This window comes from Penicillium argentinense, assembly GCF_028826775.1.
Source record: "Penicillium argentinense strain IBT 30761 chromosome Unknown utg000009l_segment0_segment0, whole genome shotgun sequence".
Lineage (NCBI taxonomy): Eukaryota > Fungi > Ascomycota > Eurotiomycetes > Eurotiales > Aspergillaceae > Penicillium > Penicillium argentinense.
In genome coordinates, this window is record NW_026622668.1 from 4,495,781 (window position 1) to 4,519,033 (window position 23,253).

At 52.3% G+C, this 23,253-nt stretch overlaps 6 protein-coding genes across 6 annotated transcripts; 2 read left to right on the forward strand and 4 right to left on the reverse strand.

Annotated features, from left to right (window-relative positions):
- Window positions 1–559: 559 nt before the first annotated feature.
- Window positions 560–2,319, reverse strand: N7532_009249 (putative cysteine synthase B; the record flags this gene model as incomplete). The annotated part of the gene is made up of 3 exons (XM_056621740.1): window positions 560–1,084; window positions 1,172–2,007; window positions 2,061–2,319. 3 exons carry the CDS (start codon window positions 2,317–2,319, stop codon window positions 560–562), a joined length of 1,620 nt encoding a protein of 539 aa, XP_056472546.1.
- Window positions 2,320–3,461: 1,142 nt separating this feature from the next.
- On the forward strand, window positions 3,462–5,593 carry N7532_009250 (MDR family MFS transporter; the record flags this gene model as incomplete). Its single annotated transcript, XM_056621741.1, has 7 exons — window positions 3,462–3,602; window positions 3,703–3,836; window positions 3,948–4,741; window positions 4,790–4,979; window positions 5,037–5,102; window positions 5,152–5,205; window positions 5,266–5,593. The coding sequence occupies 7 exons, from the start codon at window positions 3,462–3,464 to the stop codon at window positions 5,591–5,593; spliced, it is 1,707 nt and encodes a 568-aa protein (XP_056472547.1).
- Window positions 5,594–6,206: 613 nt separating this feature from the next.
- Window positions 6,207–7,769, reverse strand: N7532_009251 (uncharacterized protein; the record flags this gene model as incomplete). The annotated part of the gene is made up of 1 exon (XM_056621742.1): window positions 6,207–7,769. One exon carries the CDS (start codon window positions 7,767–7,769, stop codon window positions 6,207–6,209), a length of 1,563 nt encoding a protein of 520 aa, XP_056472548.1.
- Window positions 7,770–11,399: 3,630 nt separating this feature from the next.
- On the reverse strand, window positions 11,400–14,920 carry N7532_009252 (DNA-dependent ATPase RAD26; the record flags this gene model as incomplete). The annotated part of the gene is made up of 3 exons (XM_056621743.1): window positions 11,400–14,610; window positions 14,677–14,750; window positions 14,810–14,920. 3 exons carry the CDS (start codon window positions 14,918–14,920, stop codon window positions 11,400–11,402), a joined length of 3,396 nt encoding a protein of 1,131 aa, XP_056472549.1.
- Window positions 14,921–16,769: 1,849 nt separating this feature from the next.
- Window positions 16,770–16,985, reverse strand: N7532_009253 (uncharacterized protein; the record flags this gene model as incomplete). Its single annotated transcript, XM_056621744.1, has 1 exon — window positions 16,770–16,985. The coding sequence occupies one exon, from the start codon at window positions 16,983–16,985 to the stop codon at window positions 16,770–16,772; it is 216 nt and encodes a 71-aa protein (XP_056472550.1).
- Window positions 16,986–19,430: 2,445 nt separating this feature from the next.
- N7532_009254 (putative protein kinase Yak1) lies at window positions 19,431–22,519 on the forward strand (the record flags this gene model as incomplete). The annotated part of the gene is made up of 5 exons (XM_056621745.1): window positions 19,431–20,756; window positions 20,828–21,087; window positions 21,161–21,280; window positions 21,350–21,708; window positions 21,762–22,519. 5 exons carry the CDS (start codon window positions 19,431–19,433, stop codon window positions 22,517–22,519), a joined length of 2,823 nt encoding a protein of 940 aa, XP_056472551.1.
- Between the last annotated feature and the right edge of the window lie 734 nt (window positions 22,520–23,253).

Genomic DNA, 23,253 nt, shown 5'->3' on the forward strand with positions numbered 1-23,253 from the left:
ATACGAAATGTGATCCTGCTATCTTTTAATTATTACCTAGTTACTCGTAGATCGTATTGTTCTCGCGATCGAACATATTGCATACAGCACTAGCGCAGGTCGGCTCTGCAGGCGGCTAGCGTGAGCACATTTGAGCGCGATCGCCGGTGGCCCGCAGGAGATGCCTAGTACTACTCTGTACTAGTAGAGTAGGTACAGCAGTACTCGACTTCACCATTACTCGATCATTTGCACTTTACTAAACTCACGTTTGTCACTCGCTACTAACACTGTAGATAATGAGGACAATACTGAATGACGTCGCATGCAACGTGCCCCTCCCCCGGAAAACCGGCCAGATCTTGGTCCAACTGTCTAGCGTTTCATGCGGATCCACCGGCGCGATCGATGAGCTAATTGACCTGATGTATTCCGTATTCCGTATATACAGATAAAAATTGAAAGAAAAAGTAGTCCTAGAAGGGAAGTGCCGAATCGGGCTAGCGCATCACATGGCCCGGCAACCCTACATTCTGGTCATCCCAACACATCACCAACGTTCAGGCAGAACATTTCGGTCTTAATCAAGGGGCACCGCCGACACCGAAACCGTCGCCTGCGACACCTTAACCGGCTCAATAGCCTCATTTCCGATCCCATACATTTTCATCGCGGTGTGTCCGCCACGAACGGAGTCCGCCTCCACCCCACGCGCCCGCAGCACGCTCGTCGCCACGCGTGCCGTGTCCCCATCATAGCAGACGACCAAAACGTGCGTCGAACCCAGCTCACTGGCACGCACCAGGCGGTCCATCACCGCCTCCAGCTCCACCCACTGCGCCTCCAGCACGCCCGGGTCCGAAAACGGCGATGGCGTCCCCGGCCCCAGGCTGCGCAGCGGCACATTCATTGAGCCGGGCAGATGCCACGCGAGGAAATCCGGTTCCTGTCGCAGGTCCAGGACCCGGGCTTGTGGCTTCAGGGTGATTTCGTGCAGAGGCGTTTGAGCTAGGGACCGCGGTGATCCGTAGATATCTGGGAGCACGTCCAGGGCGACGCGTTCCCAGGCTTCATCGTAGCGGTGGAGATCGACCTTCGTCAGGCGCTGCGGGGATCGTCAGTTCAACTGTAAAGCTGGGGTTTCATTGATGTGGAGAGAACACGTCATGCCGACGGCGTTCTGGAATCTTACCTCATTGCGGATGGGCGGGAATTGCTCCGTTCCAAGCTTCTGGAAGTACTCGCTGATATACTGGTACGGCAGATCACAGCACAGGAACACGCAGTGAACTAGACCGTCCGGCCCCGCCAGTTCAGAAATTGTACCTTGCTTCTTTCGCTTTGACAGCATCTGGAAGAGACCCTGCAGATTGAATCCGGACGACGGGCCACAAACCAAACCCTCCCGGCACAACTGCAGGGAAAGTGTATACGATTCCGACGACCCGACCTCCTCAATGTCGTCTACAGCTTCTTTCCAGGGAAACTCGACCGGCCGCATCAGCGCAAAGGACCGCGGGCCTGGCACCCGGTCTCCGGGCGCGGTGCACACGCCCAGCCGCATGACAGACGGCTTGACGCTCTTGAAGTACGTCCCGAGGCCGGTCATGGTGCCGGAGGTGCCCATGCCGGCGCAAAGGACGTTGATCTCGGGGAGTTGTTTGTAGATTTGTGGCCCGGTCCAGCGGATGTGCGATTGCCAGTTTTTGTCGTTTTCGTATTGATTGGGGTTGACGATGTCGTCGGATTCCATGGCCATGCGTCGGGCGTTTTGGATACCGCCTCGGCTATCGATAGGCTCGGGTTGCGAGGGCCCGCCGAAGAGCGTGATGTTCAGTCCGAAGAATTGCATTAGTCGCAGCTTGGCGTCGCTGGTTTTGTTGCTGAGGAAGGCGCGGGTGTCGTTGACGCCGTGCATTACCCGCGCGATCATGGACATGGAAATGACTGTAGACCCCGAACTGTATTCGATGATGGTGTTGGTTTTGTTGGGCTCTACGCTGGATTCGAGCATGTTAAGTGCTGGTGCTACTGTGTCAGTCTTTATCTCGGTTTGTAGTGTTTTGCAACGAAGGTCTCACCTGGCATGCTTTTCACGTTGTTGGCCGGGTGCATGGTCATCATCTTGGCATATATCCGGATACCGTCATGATAAAACGGATTGAGATGCTCGGGCAATTCTACCAGCGGCAGCGGTGGCTGGCAGTCTGGATCGAAGTATTTCTTCAACGAATCCGTGCCGAAGTAGACATTCTTCTCGTTGGCCATTGTCTTGGGTGCAGGTGGGGGAGGGACCGGAACAGAATCAGAGGATTGGAGCGTACTACCACCCACGCCCATAGTCGAGCGGGAAGGACAATGACAGGAGGTAAGAGGGCCGATGTGAATTGAATGAACTGATAACACTTGAGAACAAGGGGACCACCGCCAGCATATATACTCGCCCGGTGCCCTGATCCCGCGGGGACCCTCTGCCCTATGCGTCAGCTTGGCACCCGAAGGGTACCAACTATACCTCGGAATACTACTAGTAATTTGGAGTCATCTTCTGAGGAAATGGCACAAAAAGGCGCAAAGGCGCTCGATCATCGGGTCCACTGTGTACAAAACCAGTCAGATGAGGGGTGAGACAAATCATTCCGCGGACGCTGCAAGCGCCGAAATTTATCTGGAAATACTCGTACCCTTTCCAGGGAAGAGACTACCAGTAGGAAGTGGATAATATTACTCATGGATCAGCCTGAGGTGGGATAGATTGCCAAAAAAAAAAAAAAAAAAAAAAAAAAAAGTTGGGGTACCTCAGAGGGTACCTTAGGATGCTTGACTTCGGGGATTTTAGTTTACTGCAGCAAACTCTACTCCTGCAGTACACTACTTCTAATAAGGTACCAAGTACTAACAGGGAGTACTGAAGGGATGTTCCTCGATTACACATCTACCAGTACCAGCACATACCAACTGTCGAACCTGGATCGGGAAATTCGAAAACGGGGATTCGGCGTCCTGGCCCCGCCAGGAATTCTCGCCCGCAGTTCTAGAAGGCGATACCTATATTTACTTACAAGGGAAGAAGAGACAGCAAGGACCTTCTGCAATATCAAGAAATTCCGAGGAAATATATACGGGAGGTCCTCGCGACAGCCCTAAAGTATCTCCACTTGTATTGGTACTCTAGTAGTAGATGTCGGGTACCTTGAGGGTGTTTGAGCAAGTTGTGGACTTTGATCGGCTCCTGTCAGAGCGGCCGCATTTGCGCGGCGATCCCTGCTGTTTCTGCGACCGACTTTTCTGTAATTACTAGTACAAGCCTTCCATGTGGACAAGATCGTTTGTTAGTGTTTATGAATTCTGGTCACCTTAAGACAGAGAGCTAGGGAGAAAGGGAACCAGGACGAATGCAGCTCCCCCTTCCTCCTTCCCAACACTGCACTCTCACACACGCTGGAGTACTGCTCCTATCGCCGCCGTCCACATCAATCGCAATGGCTGCCGGAATGCTGCAAGATCAATCAGGCCACTCGTCCCCGTCCAGCTCTGACGCTGATTTGTCTGACAATGACAAAAATGGGGCCGTACTTTTCAACGAGCAGACTAACTACGTGCCCAAACGAACCATCATCACCGTGAGTACTCTTTCTTTTCTGGCAATAACCTCGGGAGGGAGTTTATGTCGCCTATCGCGACAAAAGAAATCAGATAAGATGAGCTGGCTGACCCCGCTAGATATTCCTGGCCTGTTCCACCGTGGACCTGCTGGCCTTGATGGACCAGACGACCCTCGCTGCAAGTCTGGCTATTATCGGCAATGCGCTGGGTGCGAGTGACCAGACGTCCTGGATTTCTGGCGGCTACTTCGTGTAAGTGAAACTATCCAGCAGATCATGAAGCAGTGTGCTTTCTTCAATTCCGCATGCGCATCCAAGATGGACACACTCGGCCCGTTGTTTATTCCAACTAACATTGACCAGCACCTCAACCTGCTTCCAACTCCTCTACGGCAAACTCTCCGACATCTGGTCACGCAAATACATCCTCTTCATCGGGCTAGCAATCTTCTTCATCGGCTCGCTAGCATCCTCCCTCGCGCAAACCGTCACGCAACTAATCATCTTCCGCGCGCTGACTGGCGTCGGCGGCGGCGGCCTAATGACAGTCGCCCAAATGATCGTCAGCGACGTCGTGCCACTCCGCGAACGAGGAAAGTACCAAGGTATACTCGGCGCCGTCGTCGCCATCGCAAACGGAATCGGCCCCGTCATCGGCGGCGCCCTCGCCTCCATCTCGCACGATTCCTGGCGCTGGATTTTCAGACTCAACCTCCCGCTAACGGCGGTAACGACCCTCTTCGTGCTCTTCTTTATGCCCCTGCGTAAAGTTGAGGGGGACTGGAAGCTTAAGCTGAAGGCCATTGATTTCTTCGGGGCGTTTCTTGCGCTGGGGGGCACGGCAGTGTTGCTGTTGGGCTTGAATTGGGGTGGTGGGGAGTACGCCTGGGACTCGGCGCATGTTGTTGCGACGCTTGTTGTGGGCGTTGTGATTTCTGGCGTTTTTGTGGGATGGCAGTGGAAGGGCGCGAAGGTGCCACTTGTGCCGATGCATATCTTTCGTGGCAGAATTGTTAATGGGGCTTGTTTGACCATGTTTGTTAATGGGTGGAACTTTTTGGTGCAGGTATATTATATTCCGACGTTTTATCAGTTGGTTTTTGGGTACTCGACTGTTAAGGCGGGTGCGATGTTGTTGCCCATTACTTTGATGCAGAGTGAGTAACCCTAAAAGCCAGTGTGTTTTTAAACTAACCGCAATAAAGCCGTCAGCAGCACGCTCTCTGGTCTGGTCGTGCACTGGGTCGGCCGTTATAGAGAGTGTATCCTCTTTGGCTGGGTGATTTGGGCCGTTGGTCTCGGTCTATTCTCGACGCTTGATCAGTCGTCTGGGATCGGGAAGCAAATTGGATACGGAATTTTGACGGGTGTGGGTGTCGGGAATACCTTGCAGCCGTATGTTTTTTTTCCCCTTTTATACGAGATCGAATACTTCTAACAAAATGGATGCAGATCCCTCATCGCAGTCCAAGCCGGCGTCGAGCGCCGAGACATGGCAGTCGTCACCTCCTTCCGCAAGTATGTACCCGCCAAACACCTCATGTTCCATACTAATTCAATATTCCAGCTTCGTCCGCAATCTTGGCGGCACCCTCGGCCTCGCAATCGCCGGTACAATTATGTATGTACATCATCTCATCTGAATCACCACGCTAATGATCAATGCACTAACAACTATTAGCAACAACATTGTCAGCTCATCAATCTCATCCCTGGGCCTAGACGACTCCGAATCCCGCTCCCTCCTCTCAAGCCCACAGACCTATCTATCGAAACAATCAGCAGAGTCTGCGCAGCATATCCGCAGCGTGCTGATCCCGGCCTACCAGAAGGGGTTTAGGGTTATTTTCATTATTGGAGCTGCGCTGTCGGCTTTGGCCTTTTTCTTGGCTTGCTGGTTGATGCCGCAGGTTGGGTTGAAGAGGGCAGATGATGAGAAGTTGAAGGAGGAGGCGAAGAAGAGGATTGAGAAGGGGACTCAAATGGGAGATGAGGAGAAGAAGGGTTGATTTTTTACGAGGATCTAGGCCTAAGGGTATGGTGAGGTATTCGTGTATTTAATTTCGGGCTGGAAAGATGTATGCAAAAGGATTTAGACGAGATGTATTTACAAAACACTGAAATTATCTTCCAAATTTTTTTTTTTTTTTTTTTTTTTTTTTTTTTGGTTGCTTACACTCAGGTTCCAAGAGCAAGCCATCAATCTGATTATTGTGACCTCTTTCTCTAACCGATTGAGATCTACCCTGGCACATCTTGATCGGGAGTTTAATCGGATCTCTCCGACAATTGTTTGCATCCGAACTGCAGATCCCCGGCAAGGTCCTCAGGATCGTTGGGCTGCATGGGTGGCAGATCTGTCAGCCTCGGGGACCTTGGAGCTAGACCACGACGTGGGATGTTCGTACTAGGCACCTGATAGTTGAGTCAGAGAAATGGTTCTTGTTACTGTGAGGATGCTCAAGGCTCTTGGCATCATTCAACTGTTCAGCTGATGTATTCATCCGATTTCTAAGAGTGACCGTCCGTAAACAGACAACCAGACATGTGAACTATCAACAACTACAACGCAGCATCATCCACAGCCTCCACATATACACTTCGATTTCGCCACCACCTCATCTAATACCCCGGATCCTCCGAACAAAGATGCTTCGGACTCTCAAAACCCTCCATGTTCGCCGCGTTAATAAAATCCTTCGTCTTCTGCGAATCACCTCCACAGATCGGCCCACACCAAACAGGCCGACTATCATGGCCATACGGCTGCAGAATATACTCACCCCCTTCATAATCCTGCCCAACCGCACCACCAACATCACAAACAGGAATAGTAAAAATCCCCTCCCAAGCCGCCCCCTTCTCACCTGGATTCGCCCACGCAGACGAAATCGCATCCTCCGCTCTCGAACTCGCCGTGTCCGAATCATAGTTATACCCGGCCACATTATACGCATCCAGCGACGAGTTGATAATATCCTGCACACTGACCCCGCTGTAGGGTCCCTGGTTCAGCGAGTCCGAGCCCGGCGGCGGATTCATCCACCCCCACTGATGCGAGGTTGTTGAGATCACGTCGTTCTCCTGCCAGTAGTACAGGTACCAGGCTTTGCCATCGCGGCACACTACCGCTTCCTGCGGCCCGGAGCCGATGCCTTGGTTGTCGCCGCAGGCGCCGCCGCCCATGATGAAGACTTTTTGTTGGCGGTAGAGTTGGTTGATGGAGGTACCGATAAGCATGTGAGTCATTGCGTCTGTGACGGCGTTTTTGTCGACGCCTTGGTAGGAGAGGAACGCGCCGCCGGAGAGGTAGCTGCGAATGTCGGCATTGTTGTAGCTGCCGCCGCCCATTAGTTGGTTGTTCGCGGTTGTGAAGGATTTCAGGGAGTCGACGACGATCGTGCCGAGGATGCCGCCTAGGTCGGCGGATTTTTGGAAGGTGTCGTCTTGGCTAGTCATGTTGTTAGTACTGTGTATGGTGTATTTGAGGAAGGAAGCTAACTGTTGACCCAGAACTATACCCGCCGCACTATTCGCACCACCCATCAACGCCGCCCCAGCACCAGCAACCGCGCCGGTAATGGGGCCAGCAAGGCCCGCAAACGAAGCCCCGATACCGATGATGGTAGTCATGGCCGTGAGAACGCCCTTGAGCGCACCCACGCTCTTATCATCTTTATCCGTGTAGAAGGTCGTCGCCCAGGAATCCTTGGACAGCGCGGCGCCCAGCGCAGCCGTCGTGAACGACTCCGAGACACCAGTGAAATAGGTGTGCAGCCGATTGACGGATTCGAGGACATAGTAGGTCGGTCGGATGTCGTTGCCGCGGTTGTTCAGGACGCGGTTGTCGCACAGGTTCAGGTCGCAGTCCGAGTCGGAACCGTCGTCTCGACAGGTCCAGTCTGGATTGCCCATCGCCCATTGCCCGAAGGCGCCGGCAAACCCGGCTGAGTTGTTCTCGATTAAGCTGCTGTGATTGTTCCACCAGTTGTTGAGCCAGTCGCCAGTTTTGTAGTTGTTCCAGTCTTCTGTGTGCTGGCCGTAATATTTCGAGACTTGGCCGCAGCGTTTGTAGACTCCGTGGACTCCGTGGGGAGCGACGAGGGGGTTTAGGTTGCTTGTTGCTGGGGCGCTCTGCGCCACTGGGAGGAGGGCGAGGGCTGTTAGAGCGAGTGTTGCGTGCATCTTGGTGATGCTGAAGTACTAGCAGTGTAAATGGGAGAAAATGGGAGAAGTTGGAAGGAGAGAGGAGATACCACTCCGAATGAGTGATGGAGAGGATGCCCCTTTCCTTCTCGGAGGTTCAGGGCCTATTTATTGTTGATAGGAAATCCTTCAGGGAGGAGTATGAGCCGATTGTTATGGCTATTGACCATAACGGAAACTGCATCTATCAAACAGCCCCACCCGGCGCCAGCAGCGCGGGGCAATCCAGGCCCCGAGAAAGCATAACCAAGCCCATCCTTCATATAGAAAAAGTACTAACCTCCGCGCAGGATTCGTGTCATCCTCATCATTCGCACTGCGTGCAGGGTGAGCTGAACACCAAAACGGCGGGATCGACAGGGACTCACCGCACATCGAGTCTAGCGGGCGCCACTCATCTGTCTTCAGGAACTGCTAGAGATTGGAGAAGGTTTGGAGCCGGCGGGTGTGGGAGCCATTGCAACGGCATGCTGTCCTCTGACGGGCCCGTGAGAGGTGAGGCGGGGCGAGTTTGTTTATGGGGGCTGAATGCCTTCCTTTTTGGGAAACTGGTCAGTGGCGAGGAGTCAGCTTGCAAATGTTGGAAGAGGTAAGACGTTTCAGCTCTGCATATTCGCACTTCGATATAAGGGATGTTCTGCTATATCCCATGTGTTTGTCAGTCTCGGGTCTCCATGGTACTCACGAGGAAGCTGGGAAGTGATCCTTCTAGGTTATCGTGACTCACATCGTGCTGCGCTGCACTGCCCCTGAATTTTGGAAAGTTCAATATATCACACAATCTTCTTGTTCGAAAGCTTTTGGATAATCTCACCTTATCTCATGTGATCAATTATCGAAAACCACAGGACACGAAATCACCAGTAAAATAATGGCCTTAGAAAACTGAAATTCATGAAGCGCGCGACCCTCCTTTCAAATCACATGTGTTCGAACATGTACTGAGTGTACTATTTCGATTGCTTTGGCGCGGGATCCCATAGCCCATGAAAATTGGGCCTTTTTTCTCTTTCTTCTTTCAATGCCGTCCAGGCCCTCGGAAACCCGGCTGCTCCGTTTTATCCGAGCTCTATCCATTCCAGTATCACCTCGGGTTTACAATTTCACCCGTCTTCTTTTCCATTAACGTATGGACCATGAAGTCATGCGTGCGAATTATAGCTGGGAGCTCAGCGTCCTAGTCAACGTACCTATCATACTCTCATAATTCGCAGAAAATCGAGGCGATCTCAAATTCTTGATTTGTGCGCTCGCTCTGTTCCAATGCCGGATTGCGGGTTCCACGCTATATCCATACGGAGTTTTAAAACCAGACGATGCCATAGGCGTTTGAGAATGTTTTGGATGAACCTTGGGTTTCTGTCACACACGAGTTCGTGTTTCTCTTCCGGCAGAGAGATCTATCTGCGTGAATTGATCAGATGAGGTGGGATATCACATCCTCAAGACCTACATTTTAGACGACTTCGGGCTGGACTCGATCATGTCGATCCCTTTCTTTGGGAGTCGAGAGGACGGGAAAAGGTAAAAATTGCTTGAAGAATTCATTGCTCATCGTCAGAGACTCTCCGTTTAGGAATTTGCGGATCCAGATAGAATGAGAGCCACATCCTCGACCGTTCACCAGTAGTTCTCACTTTCCAATATTTCGAGGATCGTTGTGTAGCTCATGGCTTTCAAACAGACCGATTGCGTGACCATCTGCCGAGCTAGGCCAAAACCTCACACGACTGCCGTTTTGTGTCCAATTTAGATAAAGCGACTTCTTTGACTTCTGGACGAATCGTCCGTGGCTGATATAGGAACAGACGACCAAGTACTGGCGGTATCCAATATATACCGTAAGCTTTGATTGCAACGCACTTGACAGTGAACGTGAAGCACCTTAATTAGAAATCACGTCTTGCTTTTGCACTCTACCACCAGTATGCTCAACCAAAGTCCGCACTGCCTAGGAGAGGTTGCGGTGCTTCTTCTTGAGCGTCGCTACCCTCAATCCGTGGAGGTTGGTGCATCAGGGTATTCTTGCGGCATGGCGCTCTGATTGGCGCTGCCTTCAAACTTGAAATGTGGCAGGGTGAGGCTGATGACTGGAACTCATGCGATGCGTCGTTCATTGACGGCATCGGTCAAAGCGATTAAGGTATTCTGTGAGAGCTCCGACTCTCCTCGAGTGGAGAAATTCAAGGCTGAAGAGCTCGTGGATTTTCAAAATGCCGAGAGGAAACCTCAGATTTTCAAGGTGATATTAGATGTAAGATTCGCCAATTCCACCCAGTCCTGTGTTGAGTACATGATCTCTCTCTTTATTCCCGGGGTGTCTGAAGGAAAACATCAAACGTAATCACGGTTTGGGGGGTATTTGAGCCTTCATCACCCGAGTTGGCACTTTCACGTAGATTTTGCCATCATCTTGAATTGGTAATGGTCAAATAGGCTTTTAATGGAATTTTGTGGTGCGTCGTTACTCGGAGCAGGGGTCGAAGTGCCCAAGGACATTCTGTGAAACTCTTGATTTGTCGCGGGTTGAGGGATTCTATGATGGAAAGTTCGTGGATTCTCAGGTACTGGGAGAAAACCACAAATTCCCAAATGCGACATGAGGTATGGGTTGATATCATAGGTGGGATTCACCAGATACCGTATTTTCGGAACGGTCGACTCGACTCTTTCAAGGGCCTTGAAGGTCCCAGAATAAACGGCAACGGGGGTTTCGTATCTTTGAATCCCACCTTGTGTCTTCTCGAAGGATCTGACGACGAGATGAAGGAGTTTGGGAGTAAGAAGATATGACCCAGTAGCCAAAGATATGGCAACTATGAGGCGAGGGACGCATTGGATAGAAGAAACGCGAAAGAAAGAAACTAAGGAAAAGTAATGTAGTCATATATGGGTGAAAGAAGGACCCATCCGTTGCTTCCTTGGTGTCCACGGACTCTGTCCCGGAACTCGATCATTCCGCTATTGTCAATCCTGCCGGTAACTCCCTGAGAAAGAATTAAAAGCCATCTTGACCTGCGCAGATTGAGGTAGATCCAAGGTAGACATGCGCTAAGCACACCAATACACTGCGCGGTTCTTCTTTATAGCGTCGGGGCGCCTCTTGGGGCGTCTCCTGCAATTATTCCGCTGGTTGTTTAGTTCCGCGGCGGTCAGGAGAGGTCACTGGCGATCGGCCTCGGTTGCCGCTGTTATATAGGTGTACCGTTGCCCACTGGGTGAACATTGAGGATTCATCAGTGGTCAAGAAATTGGCGGTGAGAAAAATGTGAAGTGAAGGAGAGATGAAGAAGTGAGGAAGCGGGTAGAAGTGAGAAGAGAGCGAGGGGCAAACTCACATACCGGCCACAATCAAGTGCTGACGGCAGCCTCAAATTGTGTTCTGAAAATAAGAAGAGACAGAGATTATCGACCCTTCAATTACTCTACAAATTTGGAGTTTAGTGGTAATAATACCAAAATGATACTATTAGAGATAATGATATGTAAAAGTTTGAATGGCCGGGCCAGCCGGTCAGAATAAAGTACTCACGGAGTTTCTATGAGAAAAACATAAATGGAAGAAAGAAAAAGAGGCGGGGTAACAGAGCAAAGAGGACAGGAAGGACCCTACTTCTTCAGGGTCCAAACGCCACGACCGGCCCGATCTCTGCTCAGGGTTGCTACCGACTTTAACCGGGATTGGAACTCGGCCACGCGCTGGTCATTTACGCAGTAGGGATTGAAGTGGTCCACAATGTTCTGCGTAAATGCCTTTCCACGCCGAGACTCGAGAAACTCCTTAATCATGGGAATGAAATCATTCCCACGGGGCATGCGGGTCGTAGCCGGGGTGGAAGGACCGCCAAGGGTTGCGCTCGGATTCAAGTTCGCCAGCAAATTGCTCGACGACGGGCCCCCAGTAGGTCGGGCAGAGCTTCCACCGCGGTTCTCAGATCGTCCCGCAACGCCGAATCGGCCGGTCCAGGTAGGGAGGCCGATCGGGACTGAGCGAGCTTCCTCTTCGGCTTTCCGGAGTGCTTCTTCACTCTCGGCTGCCACGCGACGGGCGGCGGCTTCGATCATCTTGCGATCGCCACTCAGAACTCGCTTGCCGTTCACAATTTGATCATGCTCGACGGCAGAGTGGACGCCGGTGCGAGAGAAGATGCCGTGCATAATCCGGTCTTCGGCGGTTTTGGCGTTGTCTTCTTTCTCGGCATCGTCGCCGGTGGTCTTGAATTCCTCTACGTTGGCGACTCCCTCCACGGCCGTGACGTCCTCTGCCGGTGCCTCTGAAGAGGAAGGCTTTGTCCAGGTGCCCTTCTTAGGGCCCTCCTTTTTCTCTTCTTTGAAAGTCACTTCGGCGTTTTTGAACCTTTTCTCCGTTTCTAGTTCGTTGTCGTTCTCGTCTGCCAGGGTGAAGAGATCGTACAGATCACTTAGTTCAAAACCCTCTCTCTGGTGTGGGTCTCGGGTGATCTTGTTGGTCAGAAATTGCTTGAAAACCTGCCGGTGGTAGATCTTTTCTTCAATTGTTCCCTTGGTCATAAGACGGAAAATTGTGACGTCTCGCTTCTGGCCGAGGCGCCATGCTCGCTCACGGGCCTGCATGTCGGTAGAAGGATTCCAGTCGGGGTCGAAGATGATGACGCGGTTGGCGCCTGTGAGGTTAACGCCGATACCGCCGACTCGGGTGGTAAGAAGGAAGACGTGAATGTCGGGGTCCTTGTTGAACTCGTCGACCATTTGCTGCCGGAGCTTGATGGGGGTACTACCATCCATTCGGCGATAGGTGAAGCCGCCCAGCGTCTGCAGGAATTTTTGAATAATATCCAACATTTGACGAGTCTGGGCGAAGAGAAGGGTTTTATGGCCAGTGTCTTTCCACACCTCGAGGAGTCCTTTCAACACCTGCATCTTTCCGGAACGCTCGCCTTGGCCGTAATCAGCTTCACGGGCTCGCAGTTTATGGTCGGCGAGATCGGGGTGGTTGCAGATCTTCCGAAGAATGTCAATACCAAAGAGGGAATTCCTTCTCCCCCGAATGATCGACTTCATATCATCGGAATCCAGGAATCTTCTGTAGGCAGTTCTCTGGATAGGAGTGATCTTGCAGAAAATCACTTGTTCGGTCTTCTGGGGGAGATCAGCGGCCACATCAGCCTTGAATCGCTGCAGAAGATAAGGGCTGATGGCGTTCTTCAGGGTTTCCGCACATTTCGCTGCGGTTTGAATCTGCAAATTTGTTGCCATGGAATATCCGCCCTGTCGGATGGGGATTTCGAAGGAGTTTTTGAAGCTGACGAGGGTGCCCAGGCGCAAAGGGAAGACGAAGTCGAAGAGGGACCACAGGTCCACCAGGCTGTTCTGCATGGGGGTGCCGGAGAGAATGATGCGGTGGGGTGTGCGAAGTTCCTTGCAACTGAAAGTAATGCCGGCATCCGGATTGCGAATTTTGTGGCCTTCGTCGAGGATGGCACAGCCCCATTCCACGCCCACAAGAGCATCCGCGTATGACTGCAAGCCCGAGTAGGTAGTCACCAATACATGACCCTCTCTGGTCACACGATTGATGATCTTTCGAGCGGCCTTCTGCCCGGCAGTCAATCCGCGGCTGCGGTGGGTATCCATCTCCGCAGAAGTGAGTGCATCTTCCCGACTGCTTTCCTTTCCGAGGTTCATCATACCACTCCCGGAAGAGTGCAAGATCGAGACCCGGAATGCAGGCCACCACCGGTGGAATTCGTTCACCCATTGCTTCATCAGGGTTGCAGGACAGACGACGATCGCTGGCTTGGTGAACATGTCGCTATGGTGCAGCGATGCGAGGTAGGCAATGGTCTGGATTGTCTTTCCAAGACCCATTTCGTCTCCGATGATACCACCAACTGATTGTTGGTGGAGTTCCCAAAGCCACTGAACACCGGTCTTCTGATAAGAAAAGAGGAAGCGGCTGACATCGCCGGGGACCCGTAGGCCATTCAATTCCATATCAGGCTCGGTAGGATGTGGCTTGAGCCATTCAGAACGGTCGTCGTCGACTTCGTCTGCTTCTTCGTCCCCTTGAGCACGCTTCCGAGCAGTGCTGCGACGGCTGATCCAATCTTGGAGGCGCTTCTGGTAGAGTTTTTCATTGCCATCATCCAGACCGCTGAGATCTTCAAGATCTTTTTCAGCTCCGGTCTTGTCCTGTTTGCGCTTACGAGCTGCAGTGGACTCCGGGATGGTATCTGGCATAAATTCCTCCTCATCCTCCGACGAAGCATGGTCGTCTTCCGAAGCAACGTAGCTAGCTGAGGAGTCAACATCTGAAGAACCCGCAGTACGGGACTTGATTGACTCTTTCTTCGGCTGTGGTGACAGCTTCCTGCGCTTCCGGCTGCCTTCGGCTTGGCTGCTCTCGCCACTGGACTCGCCGAAGTCCATACCAGGACGGTGGAGGTGTCGGTGTGCTTCGGGCTCGTAGCCCGGCTTCTTCTTCTCCTCCCGCTCATCATGCTGGTCTTCGACATCGACAAGGGCATCTTCGAGGTGCGAGGGTAGACCCTCCGGACCCGTGGCATTCATGAGCTCGAAGGGCGTGATCTTGCCCGTCCGCAGCAGGTAGTCACGCCGCGTCTCGTTGGGCAGCCGCCCCGGGCCAGTAATGCCCCCCATATTCTCCTCAGCAGTCTTGCGCCGTTCGTCGATCCGGTCGGTAATATCTTTGATATCCTTCAGGCGCTCGGTCCTGCGAGCCTCCTGCTTCTTGACCTCCGACTCGAGACGGCGTCGAGTCGGCCCGCTTACATGCTGGTTCAGGCGCGCACGCGCCTGGCCAAGCAGAGCCTCGGCCTTCCTATAGAAGAAGAATAAAGTCAGCTTCTAGTGCATTTAAAAGGTGGAGTTCCAGCTTCAAACATACTCTTTTTCGAGCAAGGCCGACTCGAGCCGCCTCGAGTCGTTTTCTTCTGCCTTCTCCAGCAGGATCTTATCTGCCTGTGGAAACAGTTAGCATAAGACATGAAACCCGCTGAAACCTCCAGAATATGCCATACCTGCTTGGTAATATCCCTCTCCAGGTCTTCTTGGTCGCGGACGTCCGCGTTGAGCTCTTTGAGGCGGCGGGTCTCGGCCGCCGCCTCGGCGTTAGTATTTGCGGGCGCCATCTTGATAGAATGCGGAGAGAGGGGATGGGTGGTGAGGAAAGAAGAGAGAAAAGCGCTAGGAGAAGAGATCGCACATTGGAGAAATCATGTCGACTTTATGCCCCACGACATGAAATTCACTGGCGATCGAGTCGGTAGTGAATCCGATCGCCCACTTCTTATCGGCAAGGGAGGCAGAATGAGTCACCGCCCGAAAGAGCCGCTTACGTGAATCGTTATGCATTGTGTTGTTGCCTAAGGCTGCTGCCTGCTCACTAGTTAACTAACTGCAATAACTAGTTAACTACATTGTGCCAGGAATACTCTATTCGTAAAATGAATGAGAGTAATGGTATTCTAAAGCGAATGTCGAGAGTCTTATCTCGTAATACAATATAGCTTTTCACGAAATGATTTGGCTTGGGGATTATCACATAACACACATAGAATGTTCCCAGTAAATAACAATAAACACCATTTATCCCCTTTTCTGCATTTGCGTCACGTTCCTTGGACTCGCTAAGGATACTTCAACATGAACAATAACAATTTGACACCCAACAGTCGAGACAGAAATGGATATCTTTCTGAACTATATCTTGGTGAACTGATGGAGGATGCTGGTTTAGATTATCCTTGCGATTGAGAGATCAGCTGGATCCAGGATGTAGGCATTTGAAGGTGCGTGGGGCCTGGTGCTGAATCCGGATGTGACGATCTAGGGTCCCTTTTCTGGAGAATGGACCCCGTCGCTTGTAACCAACCCAAGGGCATACCAGAGGAGCGGAACCGACGCTATGCCAGAAAATTGTTAGCATTTTGCTCAATGGCATTCTGATGTTGGATTGAGTGGTACATACCTGCTCTCCGCCAGAGGATTTTCAGGGATGGACCACTCAATCCAGTATTCATCAACAGATTTCCCCGCCGCCCATCACGATCGGCAAATGAAAACACGCATGTGAGACGACAGTCGAAAAGCAAAGACTCGGTAAGCACTGGAATTCACGAGAGAGATTCCTGTTTGCTAATGTGATGAGATAGCTCCTCTACCTCCAACGCCAAAAAGTGTCTTCATTTCTTCTCCCTGACCAGCTAGTGATTGGAAGCTAAAGTGGCCCTCGTATCTTCCGTGGCTCTTCTCCTCTCGCGAGGCTCCATTTTGCAACTCTTTTGGTAAGAGCTGATTACACATTTCTGATTGTACCGACTCGAGACAAAAGACAACTATATCGGACACTCACAGGATATCTGCCAATCTTCTACTACTCATTTACATAAGGGTTTATTTCGAGCTCTTGTCTCGTGCATTTCTTGGAAAGTGATGCAAAAGTCTGAGCCTCATCCAAAGTGTTTCCAAAGCAGCCACACTGCTTCACATCATCATGCCAGAAGACAATGAAGGACAGCACAGTGCTACAGTAAAATGGCTTTCTCGGCCGAACCCATCAAACTTAACACCATTGGCTCAAACATTTTTATTCTTGATCTCGGACAATTTTCGTCTATAGTCAATCACCTTCTGGAGCCTGGATTCTCGGTTTTTCGAATTCTTTTCCCCTAGAACGACCCCGATTCTCGAGGCCTATTGGACCAATCCATACAACAAATGGCTAAAAAAGAAAGAGACATGCAATTACCACAATTGGGTCAAGCTGGATTCAGTACTCGAGGTCGCAGTACGGAATGGCGATCAAGACATTCTGCGGAGTTTGCTCAAATTGAACCTGTGGACGCCAAGACAGAAAGGTTGTGCATTGATCAAACGTCGGAGCTCAGAAATAATGAGCATTACGGAAGACTTGCTGGCTTCCGGTGCCGATCTTGATCAGGCCATCGACCGTCTGGGGGCTTGTTAACTGCCTTGTCTTTATCGATCGTCCACTGTTAGCTTCTCCTTTTCAGCCTTCCAACCCAGCAGTCCCCACAGCTCTCTCCAGAATCCGCTGGGCGTGGTGGTTAACCCATTCTCGTAGGCGTCGATCAGAGGTCCTTCCCAAACCAGGTCCACATCTATGGCATCTACCACCTTGGTCCGCTTGAATATCTTCCAGTAGAGATAGAGCATGGCTGCGGTAATGACCATCGTATAGCGTGAGAAGGCTAGGGAAGTGAGAGGGAAAGAAGAAAAGAGCAGGTAGTGAGAGTAGCAGTAGCAGCTCTGCTTTCTGATTGCCAGTGGCCCTAGGAGGTTGCCTGCGAACGGGAGCAAATTATCTTTTCCAGGTTGCCTTGATTCTGAGAGGAGGCGATAATCCATCTCACAAGAATATTGGTTGATACCAGCAACAATATTCATCGGGGTTTGGGTCAGGGAATGACAGTGCTGTACATTTCCCTAGTGGATATCCCCGACCTCTTGAAAATTGTGCATCTGATCATCAAACCTCACCAATATTAGCCAGGCAGCTTCCCTCTATCCCGGGAAACGAGGAGACTTGATACTGCTCGAGGCCATACAGACAGAAAACTCCGAAGTATTTAAGCTCCTTGTTGATGCAGGGATTGGTTTGAACTAACGATCTCAGCTGAATCGAACTGCAATGCCAACGGCTTCCCTTTAATTGGCGATCTACGGACAAAATTTGAGAATCATCAATACGCTCCTGATGGTCGGTGCGGATGTCAACAACCCGCGTGTATTAGTTGAAAAATTGGATACTTGTGAACTGTTTGATGGAGGGCATGAGCTTTTAAGGAAGGGAGGCTTTGGCCCCTTACAACTCGCTGCTCAGCAAGGAAATGTCGAGCTGATGGAATGTCTGCTCAAAAGAGGGGCAGATTTCAACCAGGAGCCAGCATATTATGCCGGTGCAACCCGCCTTGCAGCTTGCTTCTGCGCATGGGTATCTCGGGATTGCACGCAGACCCATCAATACGGGGGCTGTTGTCGATGCACCGCTGGCCTCACTATACGAACGAACGGCAATCGAAGGCGCGGCCTAGTGAGGTCGAATTGATATGCTGGAGCTCCTTTTGCATGAGTGGGGAAACCCCCCTCCCCCCCCCCCCCTCCTCCCCGAGGGCCCAAATCGGAGACAATATATCAGAGCTGTGAAATTAGCTGGTAAAGGACATGTCCACATTGCAAAATTTCTTACAGAGTGAATTGTTTGGACGGAGTTCGATGCAATGCGCTACGCAGGGGAGCTTTTCGATGGCGATGAGAGAGGCTGCAGAGAATCAGGAAGATGAGAAGATGAAATATGGAAGAGCAAAATGAGGAAGAGCTTTTAAAAAATAGAGCTTGAAACATAGATTAGCGAATGCAGTGAAATTTGTAGCACTCCTGGCCATATTATATATAGCCTCGAGCATCCCCAGGACCTCTGAGAACAGTTAGACCTTCGAGGGCAGCGTCAAGGCCGTTTAACGAAGTGGGTGAGAAGGCGGAATAGCGCAAGCACAATTTTTTCTCAAAGTGCACATGCACATCGATATTTTGCTCCCTTGGAGGAGCGACAAACCCCGTATTTGGCAGGTGCGACGGGGGCATACCGGTGCTAGCTCTGTTAGTGCCAACAGCTGACAATGTTGGTGGTCGCTGAGATTAGCTGGGAGTATTCGTAGAGATGCAAATAACATAATCGTCCGCTCATCCGATCAATTTTTTCTCGAGGATGGCATAGCTTTGCGGTGGATGCTCGGCTGCAGCCCAATATCGGATTTAGCGAATTGTGGTTGCCCACATTCCACGCCCAAGCTGTTGGCGACCTGCCAACCAAGGCTGTCACGACTCTGCACTTGCGTAAATTGGGAAGTCTCGCGGCGTCTGGTATTTTTCTGATGTCCTGGGGCGGATCCAGGGGCAGCATTAGGCATTCATGGTTGATCTGGCGGTTGGGTATGCAATGACGCGACGATTAGCCACCACATCGCAGCGAGAGTGTGGAGTGGGGGGTGTCGTGAGAACCCTTCGAAGGCCAGACTGAGCGGAAAAGCGATGATTCCTGTTCGAGCGTAGCAGTGAGGTAGATGTTGTTGATATCCCGGCCTGTGTAGGCAACGCTTGAGTAGGTAGGTGTGGACGACGATCGTTGCCCAGCACTTCCGCCAGGAAGTTAACGGAGCAACCTGACCTCCACTTCCCACACCATCCTTGCCCCCCTCCTTCTCCGCGATCTAGCACTCCCGCCATCTTCATGTTGCCGTCCCCGTCTGCCTGATTTCTCTGGCTGTTCCACGTCTGCGCGGCTATTCTTCTGTGCGCCTGCCATCTCCCCCTTGCGACCGCCTCCCGGATTCGCCGTGTCTGTCTGTCATCCGGATGATGCAGTGCGGTACACACTCGACCTAGTCAACCCTCGTCTTCCAATCTCGACTTGCGTCGGCCTTGCTCACCCCACCGCCGTCTGGTGCGATCGCGTCTCGTGTGGTCGTCGCTCTTCCCCCCGTCGACCTCCCATTCCCCGATCGCGATCGCAGTGCAGGGCGTACTGTGGTGAATGGTGACAGGTGACAGGTGACGACGTCGACCGAGCTCAATTCATCCCCCTGCAGCGCCGTCTCGCCGGTCGCAGGCTCGTCCACGATGGATCAAGGGTGGCAACCCTACCAAGATCCCCTCATGGGTCGTCCGGCGCAGTTCAGCACCGGCTTGGCCTCGCATCCGCAGCAGCTGGGCTCGAAGTACAGCGGTCAGCCCCAGCAATCACAGGCGCCCGTCGGATTCACCTACGAGCCCATGCAAACCCCCGGCACCTCCTCCAAGCTGCCCTCCGCCGGCCTCAGCTCCAAGCCGGTCTCGATGGCCTCCTCGCCCTCTGCGACGCCACGTAGTCGGGATTATGTCACCGATGCCGACAGCACCATGGAGGACGCGGATCCATATAATCGGACCAAGTACCCGTCGCGGCCGAACCATCACAGCCGCGCGTCGTCTCAATTCCTCTCCCAGGCCGAGGAGTCGTCCTCGGCGGCCCGCAGATACTCCCCCATGAATGTCCTCTCGTCGCCGCCAATGTCATATCCGACCAGCCCCGGCAAATCCCAGGGCGCCTACGGTTTCCCGACGGCCCAGGGCCAAGCGCGACGCTCCCCTGCCCGAGTCCCAGACTACGCCTCGCCGCCGCAAGGCTATCAGTCGCCGCCCTGTGAGTCTCCGATGGCTTCGCTGGAATCTCAAACGTCTCATCTTCGTCTGGACCCTAACTCACAGCCCACAGCTGCCAACCGTCCCCCTAGACTGCCGCCCCTCCAGGCGCCCGACCTCAGCCCCGATCAGTACTACCCTCCCTCCGCGTCCTCCCACATGAGTCCACCCGCTTTTGGTCACGGTTCGCGATCCCCTCGATCGGGCTCGCTACCATCGCAGGTCCCGGGCCGGGGACCCGTCCCCAAGTTCCAGAAGATCAAATCTGTGCAGGAGCTGCAGCCTCGGGTGCACACCCAACCGGCATATCGGCGCGCCAACCCGGAAGGAGGCTTTATCAGCGTAGGTGCCCCTGCTTCCCAATCGTGTCCACCAGACCCCAAACTCACATTGACCTCATCACAGCCGCTTCAAGCTTTGACGACCCACCTCCCCGCGACGTATCGGATCTGCAACCCCAACTTCAACTACGAGTCCTCGCGGAATCCCCGCCGTGTGCTAACCAAGCCCAGCAAGGGAGTTAAGAACGACGGATACGACAACGAGGATAGCGATTACATTCTCTATGTGAACGACATCCTAGGCAGTGAAGAGGCCGGTCATAAGAATCGTTACCTCATTCTTGATGTTCTCGGTCAAGGTACATTTGGGCAGGTCGTCAAATGCCAGAATTTGAAGACCCAAGAGGTGGTCGCCGTCAAGGTCATCAAGAACAAGACGGCTTACTTCAACCAGAGTATGATGGAGGTCTCCGTGTTGGATTTGGTAAGTGCCGTGCTTATCCTTGATCACATCTGTTCAGTGGGACGTTACTAACTTTTTTTAATTCGCTGCAGTTGAACAGCAAGTACGACAAGAACGATGACCACCACCTGTTGCGACTGAAGGATACTTTCATTCACCGACAGCATCTCTGTTTGGCATTTGAACTGCTCAGTGTCAACTTGTACGAGCTCATCAAGCAAAACCAATTCCGAGGTCTGAGTACAACTCTCGTCCGCGTCTTCGCACAGCAATTGTTGAATGCATTGAGTCTTCTGAACAAGGCCCATTTGATCCATTGCGATCTGAAACCAGAGAATATTCTCTTGAAGAAGTCCGTTCATACCAGTCCAATCCCAGCCCCCAGCTTTGATCGGCATGTTTGCTAACTTTCTGCATCCCTCTAGTCTCGAGAGCCCCATCATCAAAGTTATTGACTTTGGTTCTGCATGTGATGAGCGCCAGACGGTCTATACTTACATCCAGTCACGTTTCTACCGTTCGCCCGAAGTCCTCCTCGGTCTGCCGTATGTACCGCCTCCATAGTCTTTTTTTGTTTCTTTCCTCTTTCTACCGCGATGCTAAGCCCCCTCCAGATACTCATCAGCCATTGACATGTGGTCACTTGGCTGCATTGTTGTCGAGCTTTTCCTCGGCCTGCCACTATTCCCCGGTTCTTCAGAATATAACCAGGTTACCCGCATTGTCGAGATGCTTGGTCTTCCTCAGACCTGGATGCTGGAGATGGGCAAACAGTCCGGTGAATTCTTTGAGAAGACTCAGGATGAGTACGGGCGTAAGACCTACCGTCTTAAGGGCCTGGAGCAGTACTCGCGAGAGCACAACACCAAGGAGCAGCCCAGCAAGAAATATTTCAATGCGTCGACATTGGAAGAGATCATTCGCAGCTACCCGATGCCGCGCAAGAACATGAAGCCGGCAGAGGTGGAGCGAGGTAAGACTCTGTCCTGATATTTTTTCGAATTTCTGTGCTAACCTCTCCAACAGAACTAAACAATCGGGTTGCCTTTATCGATTTCGTGCGAGGCCTGCTCGCCATTAACCCTCTCGAGCGATGGTCGCCTCAGCAAGCCAAATTACATCCGTTCATCACTCAGCAAAAGTTCACCGGTCCGTTCATGCCTCCGATGAACTTAAAGTACTCATCTCTCAACAAGACCGTTGCTCCTGGTGTTCAGCAGCAGCAGCAGGCTGAGGCTGCGAGCAAGCAGAGAGCCGCGCAAGCCGCGCACGCTCAATCGGCCCATGCACAGTCAGCATACTCCATGCAACAGCAGATGAGCCAGTATCCGCCTCACCACCAGGCGCAGCCGGTGTACAATGGCATGTATCAACAGGGCCCACCTCCCCCTTACCCGACCCAGCCACCGGGTTATGGTCATCAGATGAATATGGTTCCTGGCCAGGTGCCTCAGGGCCAGTATGCGCCCTCCCAGAGCCTCTACGCCCAAGCCACTACTCGGGCAGGCCGTCAACGTGCGTCGACGATGGATCCTCAGGGTGGAGGCATCCCGTCTACGATCCAGCGAGTGGCGAGCCACCTGGATCCCAACGCTCCTATCCGACTGCAGCCCAGCCCTGCATACTACCCGCCTCCTCCCGATGGCTACGTTGACGCCAACACCAACCAGCGACGACGTGGAAGCCGTACAGGTGGTGGCAACCAGCGGAACCGTGACTTCATCCGCACTCTCGAAGACGGCGTGTTGAGCGAGAGCTACATGGGCCAGAACCAATGGCACTAAAATGGATCGTAATAGGCATCCTTGGCAACTTGTCACAGACAAGTTCCATTCTATACGGTGCCTCGGAATCTGTTATTACTGGTCTTGTCTCTTTGCCGCGGTCGAGCATTTTGCCCCTGGTAGCGTGTGCCTTCTCTGGAAGGGCCTGTTCCATTTCGTCTTGCGCTGTCTTGTTCACACATGGAACCTTGCTCGATTCACCCGCCTGTTGTCCTCGCACCCCCGATTGACCCACTCCGTATCCTGCCGATGGACTGCTCCTCTGCTGTCATCACTTCCCCGGCACGATGATCGGTTCGCAGTGGCCTCCGAAGGCCGACTAGTTTCGGGTCTGAGATGACATGAGACAAGAAAAATTCATTCAATGACTGCTATGGTTGATAAGAAATGAGTCACCACGAGCCTGAGGTAACTTTCGCGTTGAAACCCCGATCGCTACCCCACTGGTAAGCAGGTGCGGCCCGAGGCTGGTCGATTTTGTTCCCAATGCATGATTGTGTCACCACTTTTCTCTTTTTTTTTTTTTAAGGTATTTTTTTCGCGTTCTTTGCTTTGTGTGATTATCTTACTCGCCTGTCCTGCGCAGTGGTTTTTGTGAAGTCGTGGGAATTCCGCGACGGTCATGGTTGTTACGTTCTAACCTTTTTTTTTTCGTGTTTTCTCCTTCTTTCGGCATAGCCTGGAGTATGAAAGAACGATCTCATTCCCCGTTGCTTGTCTCAGTAAGTAAGCTT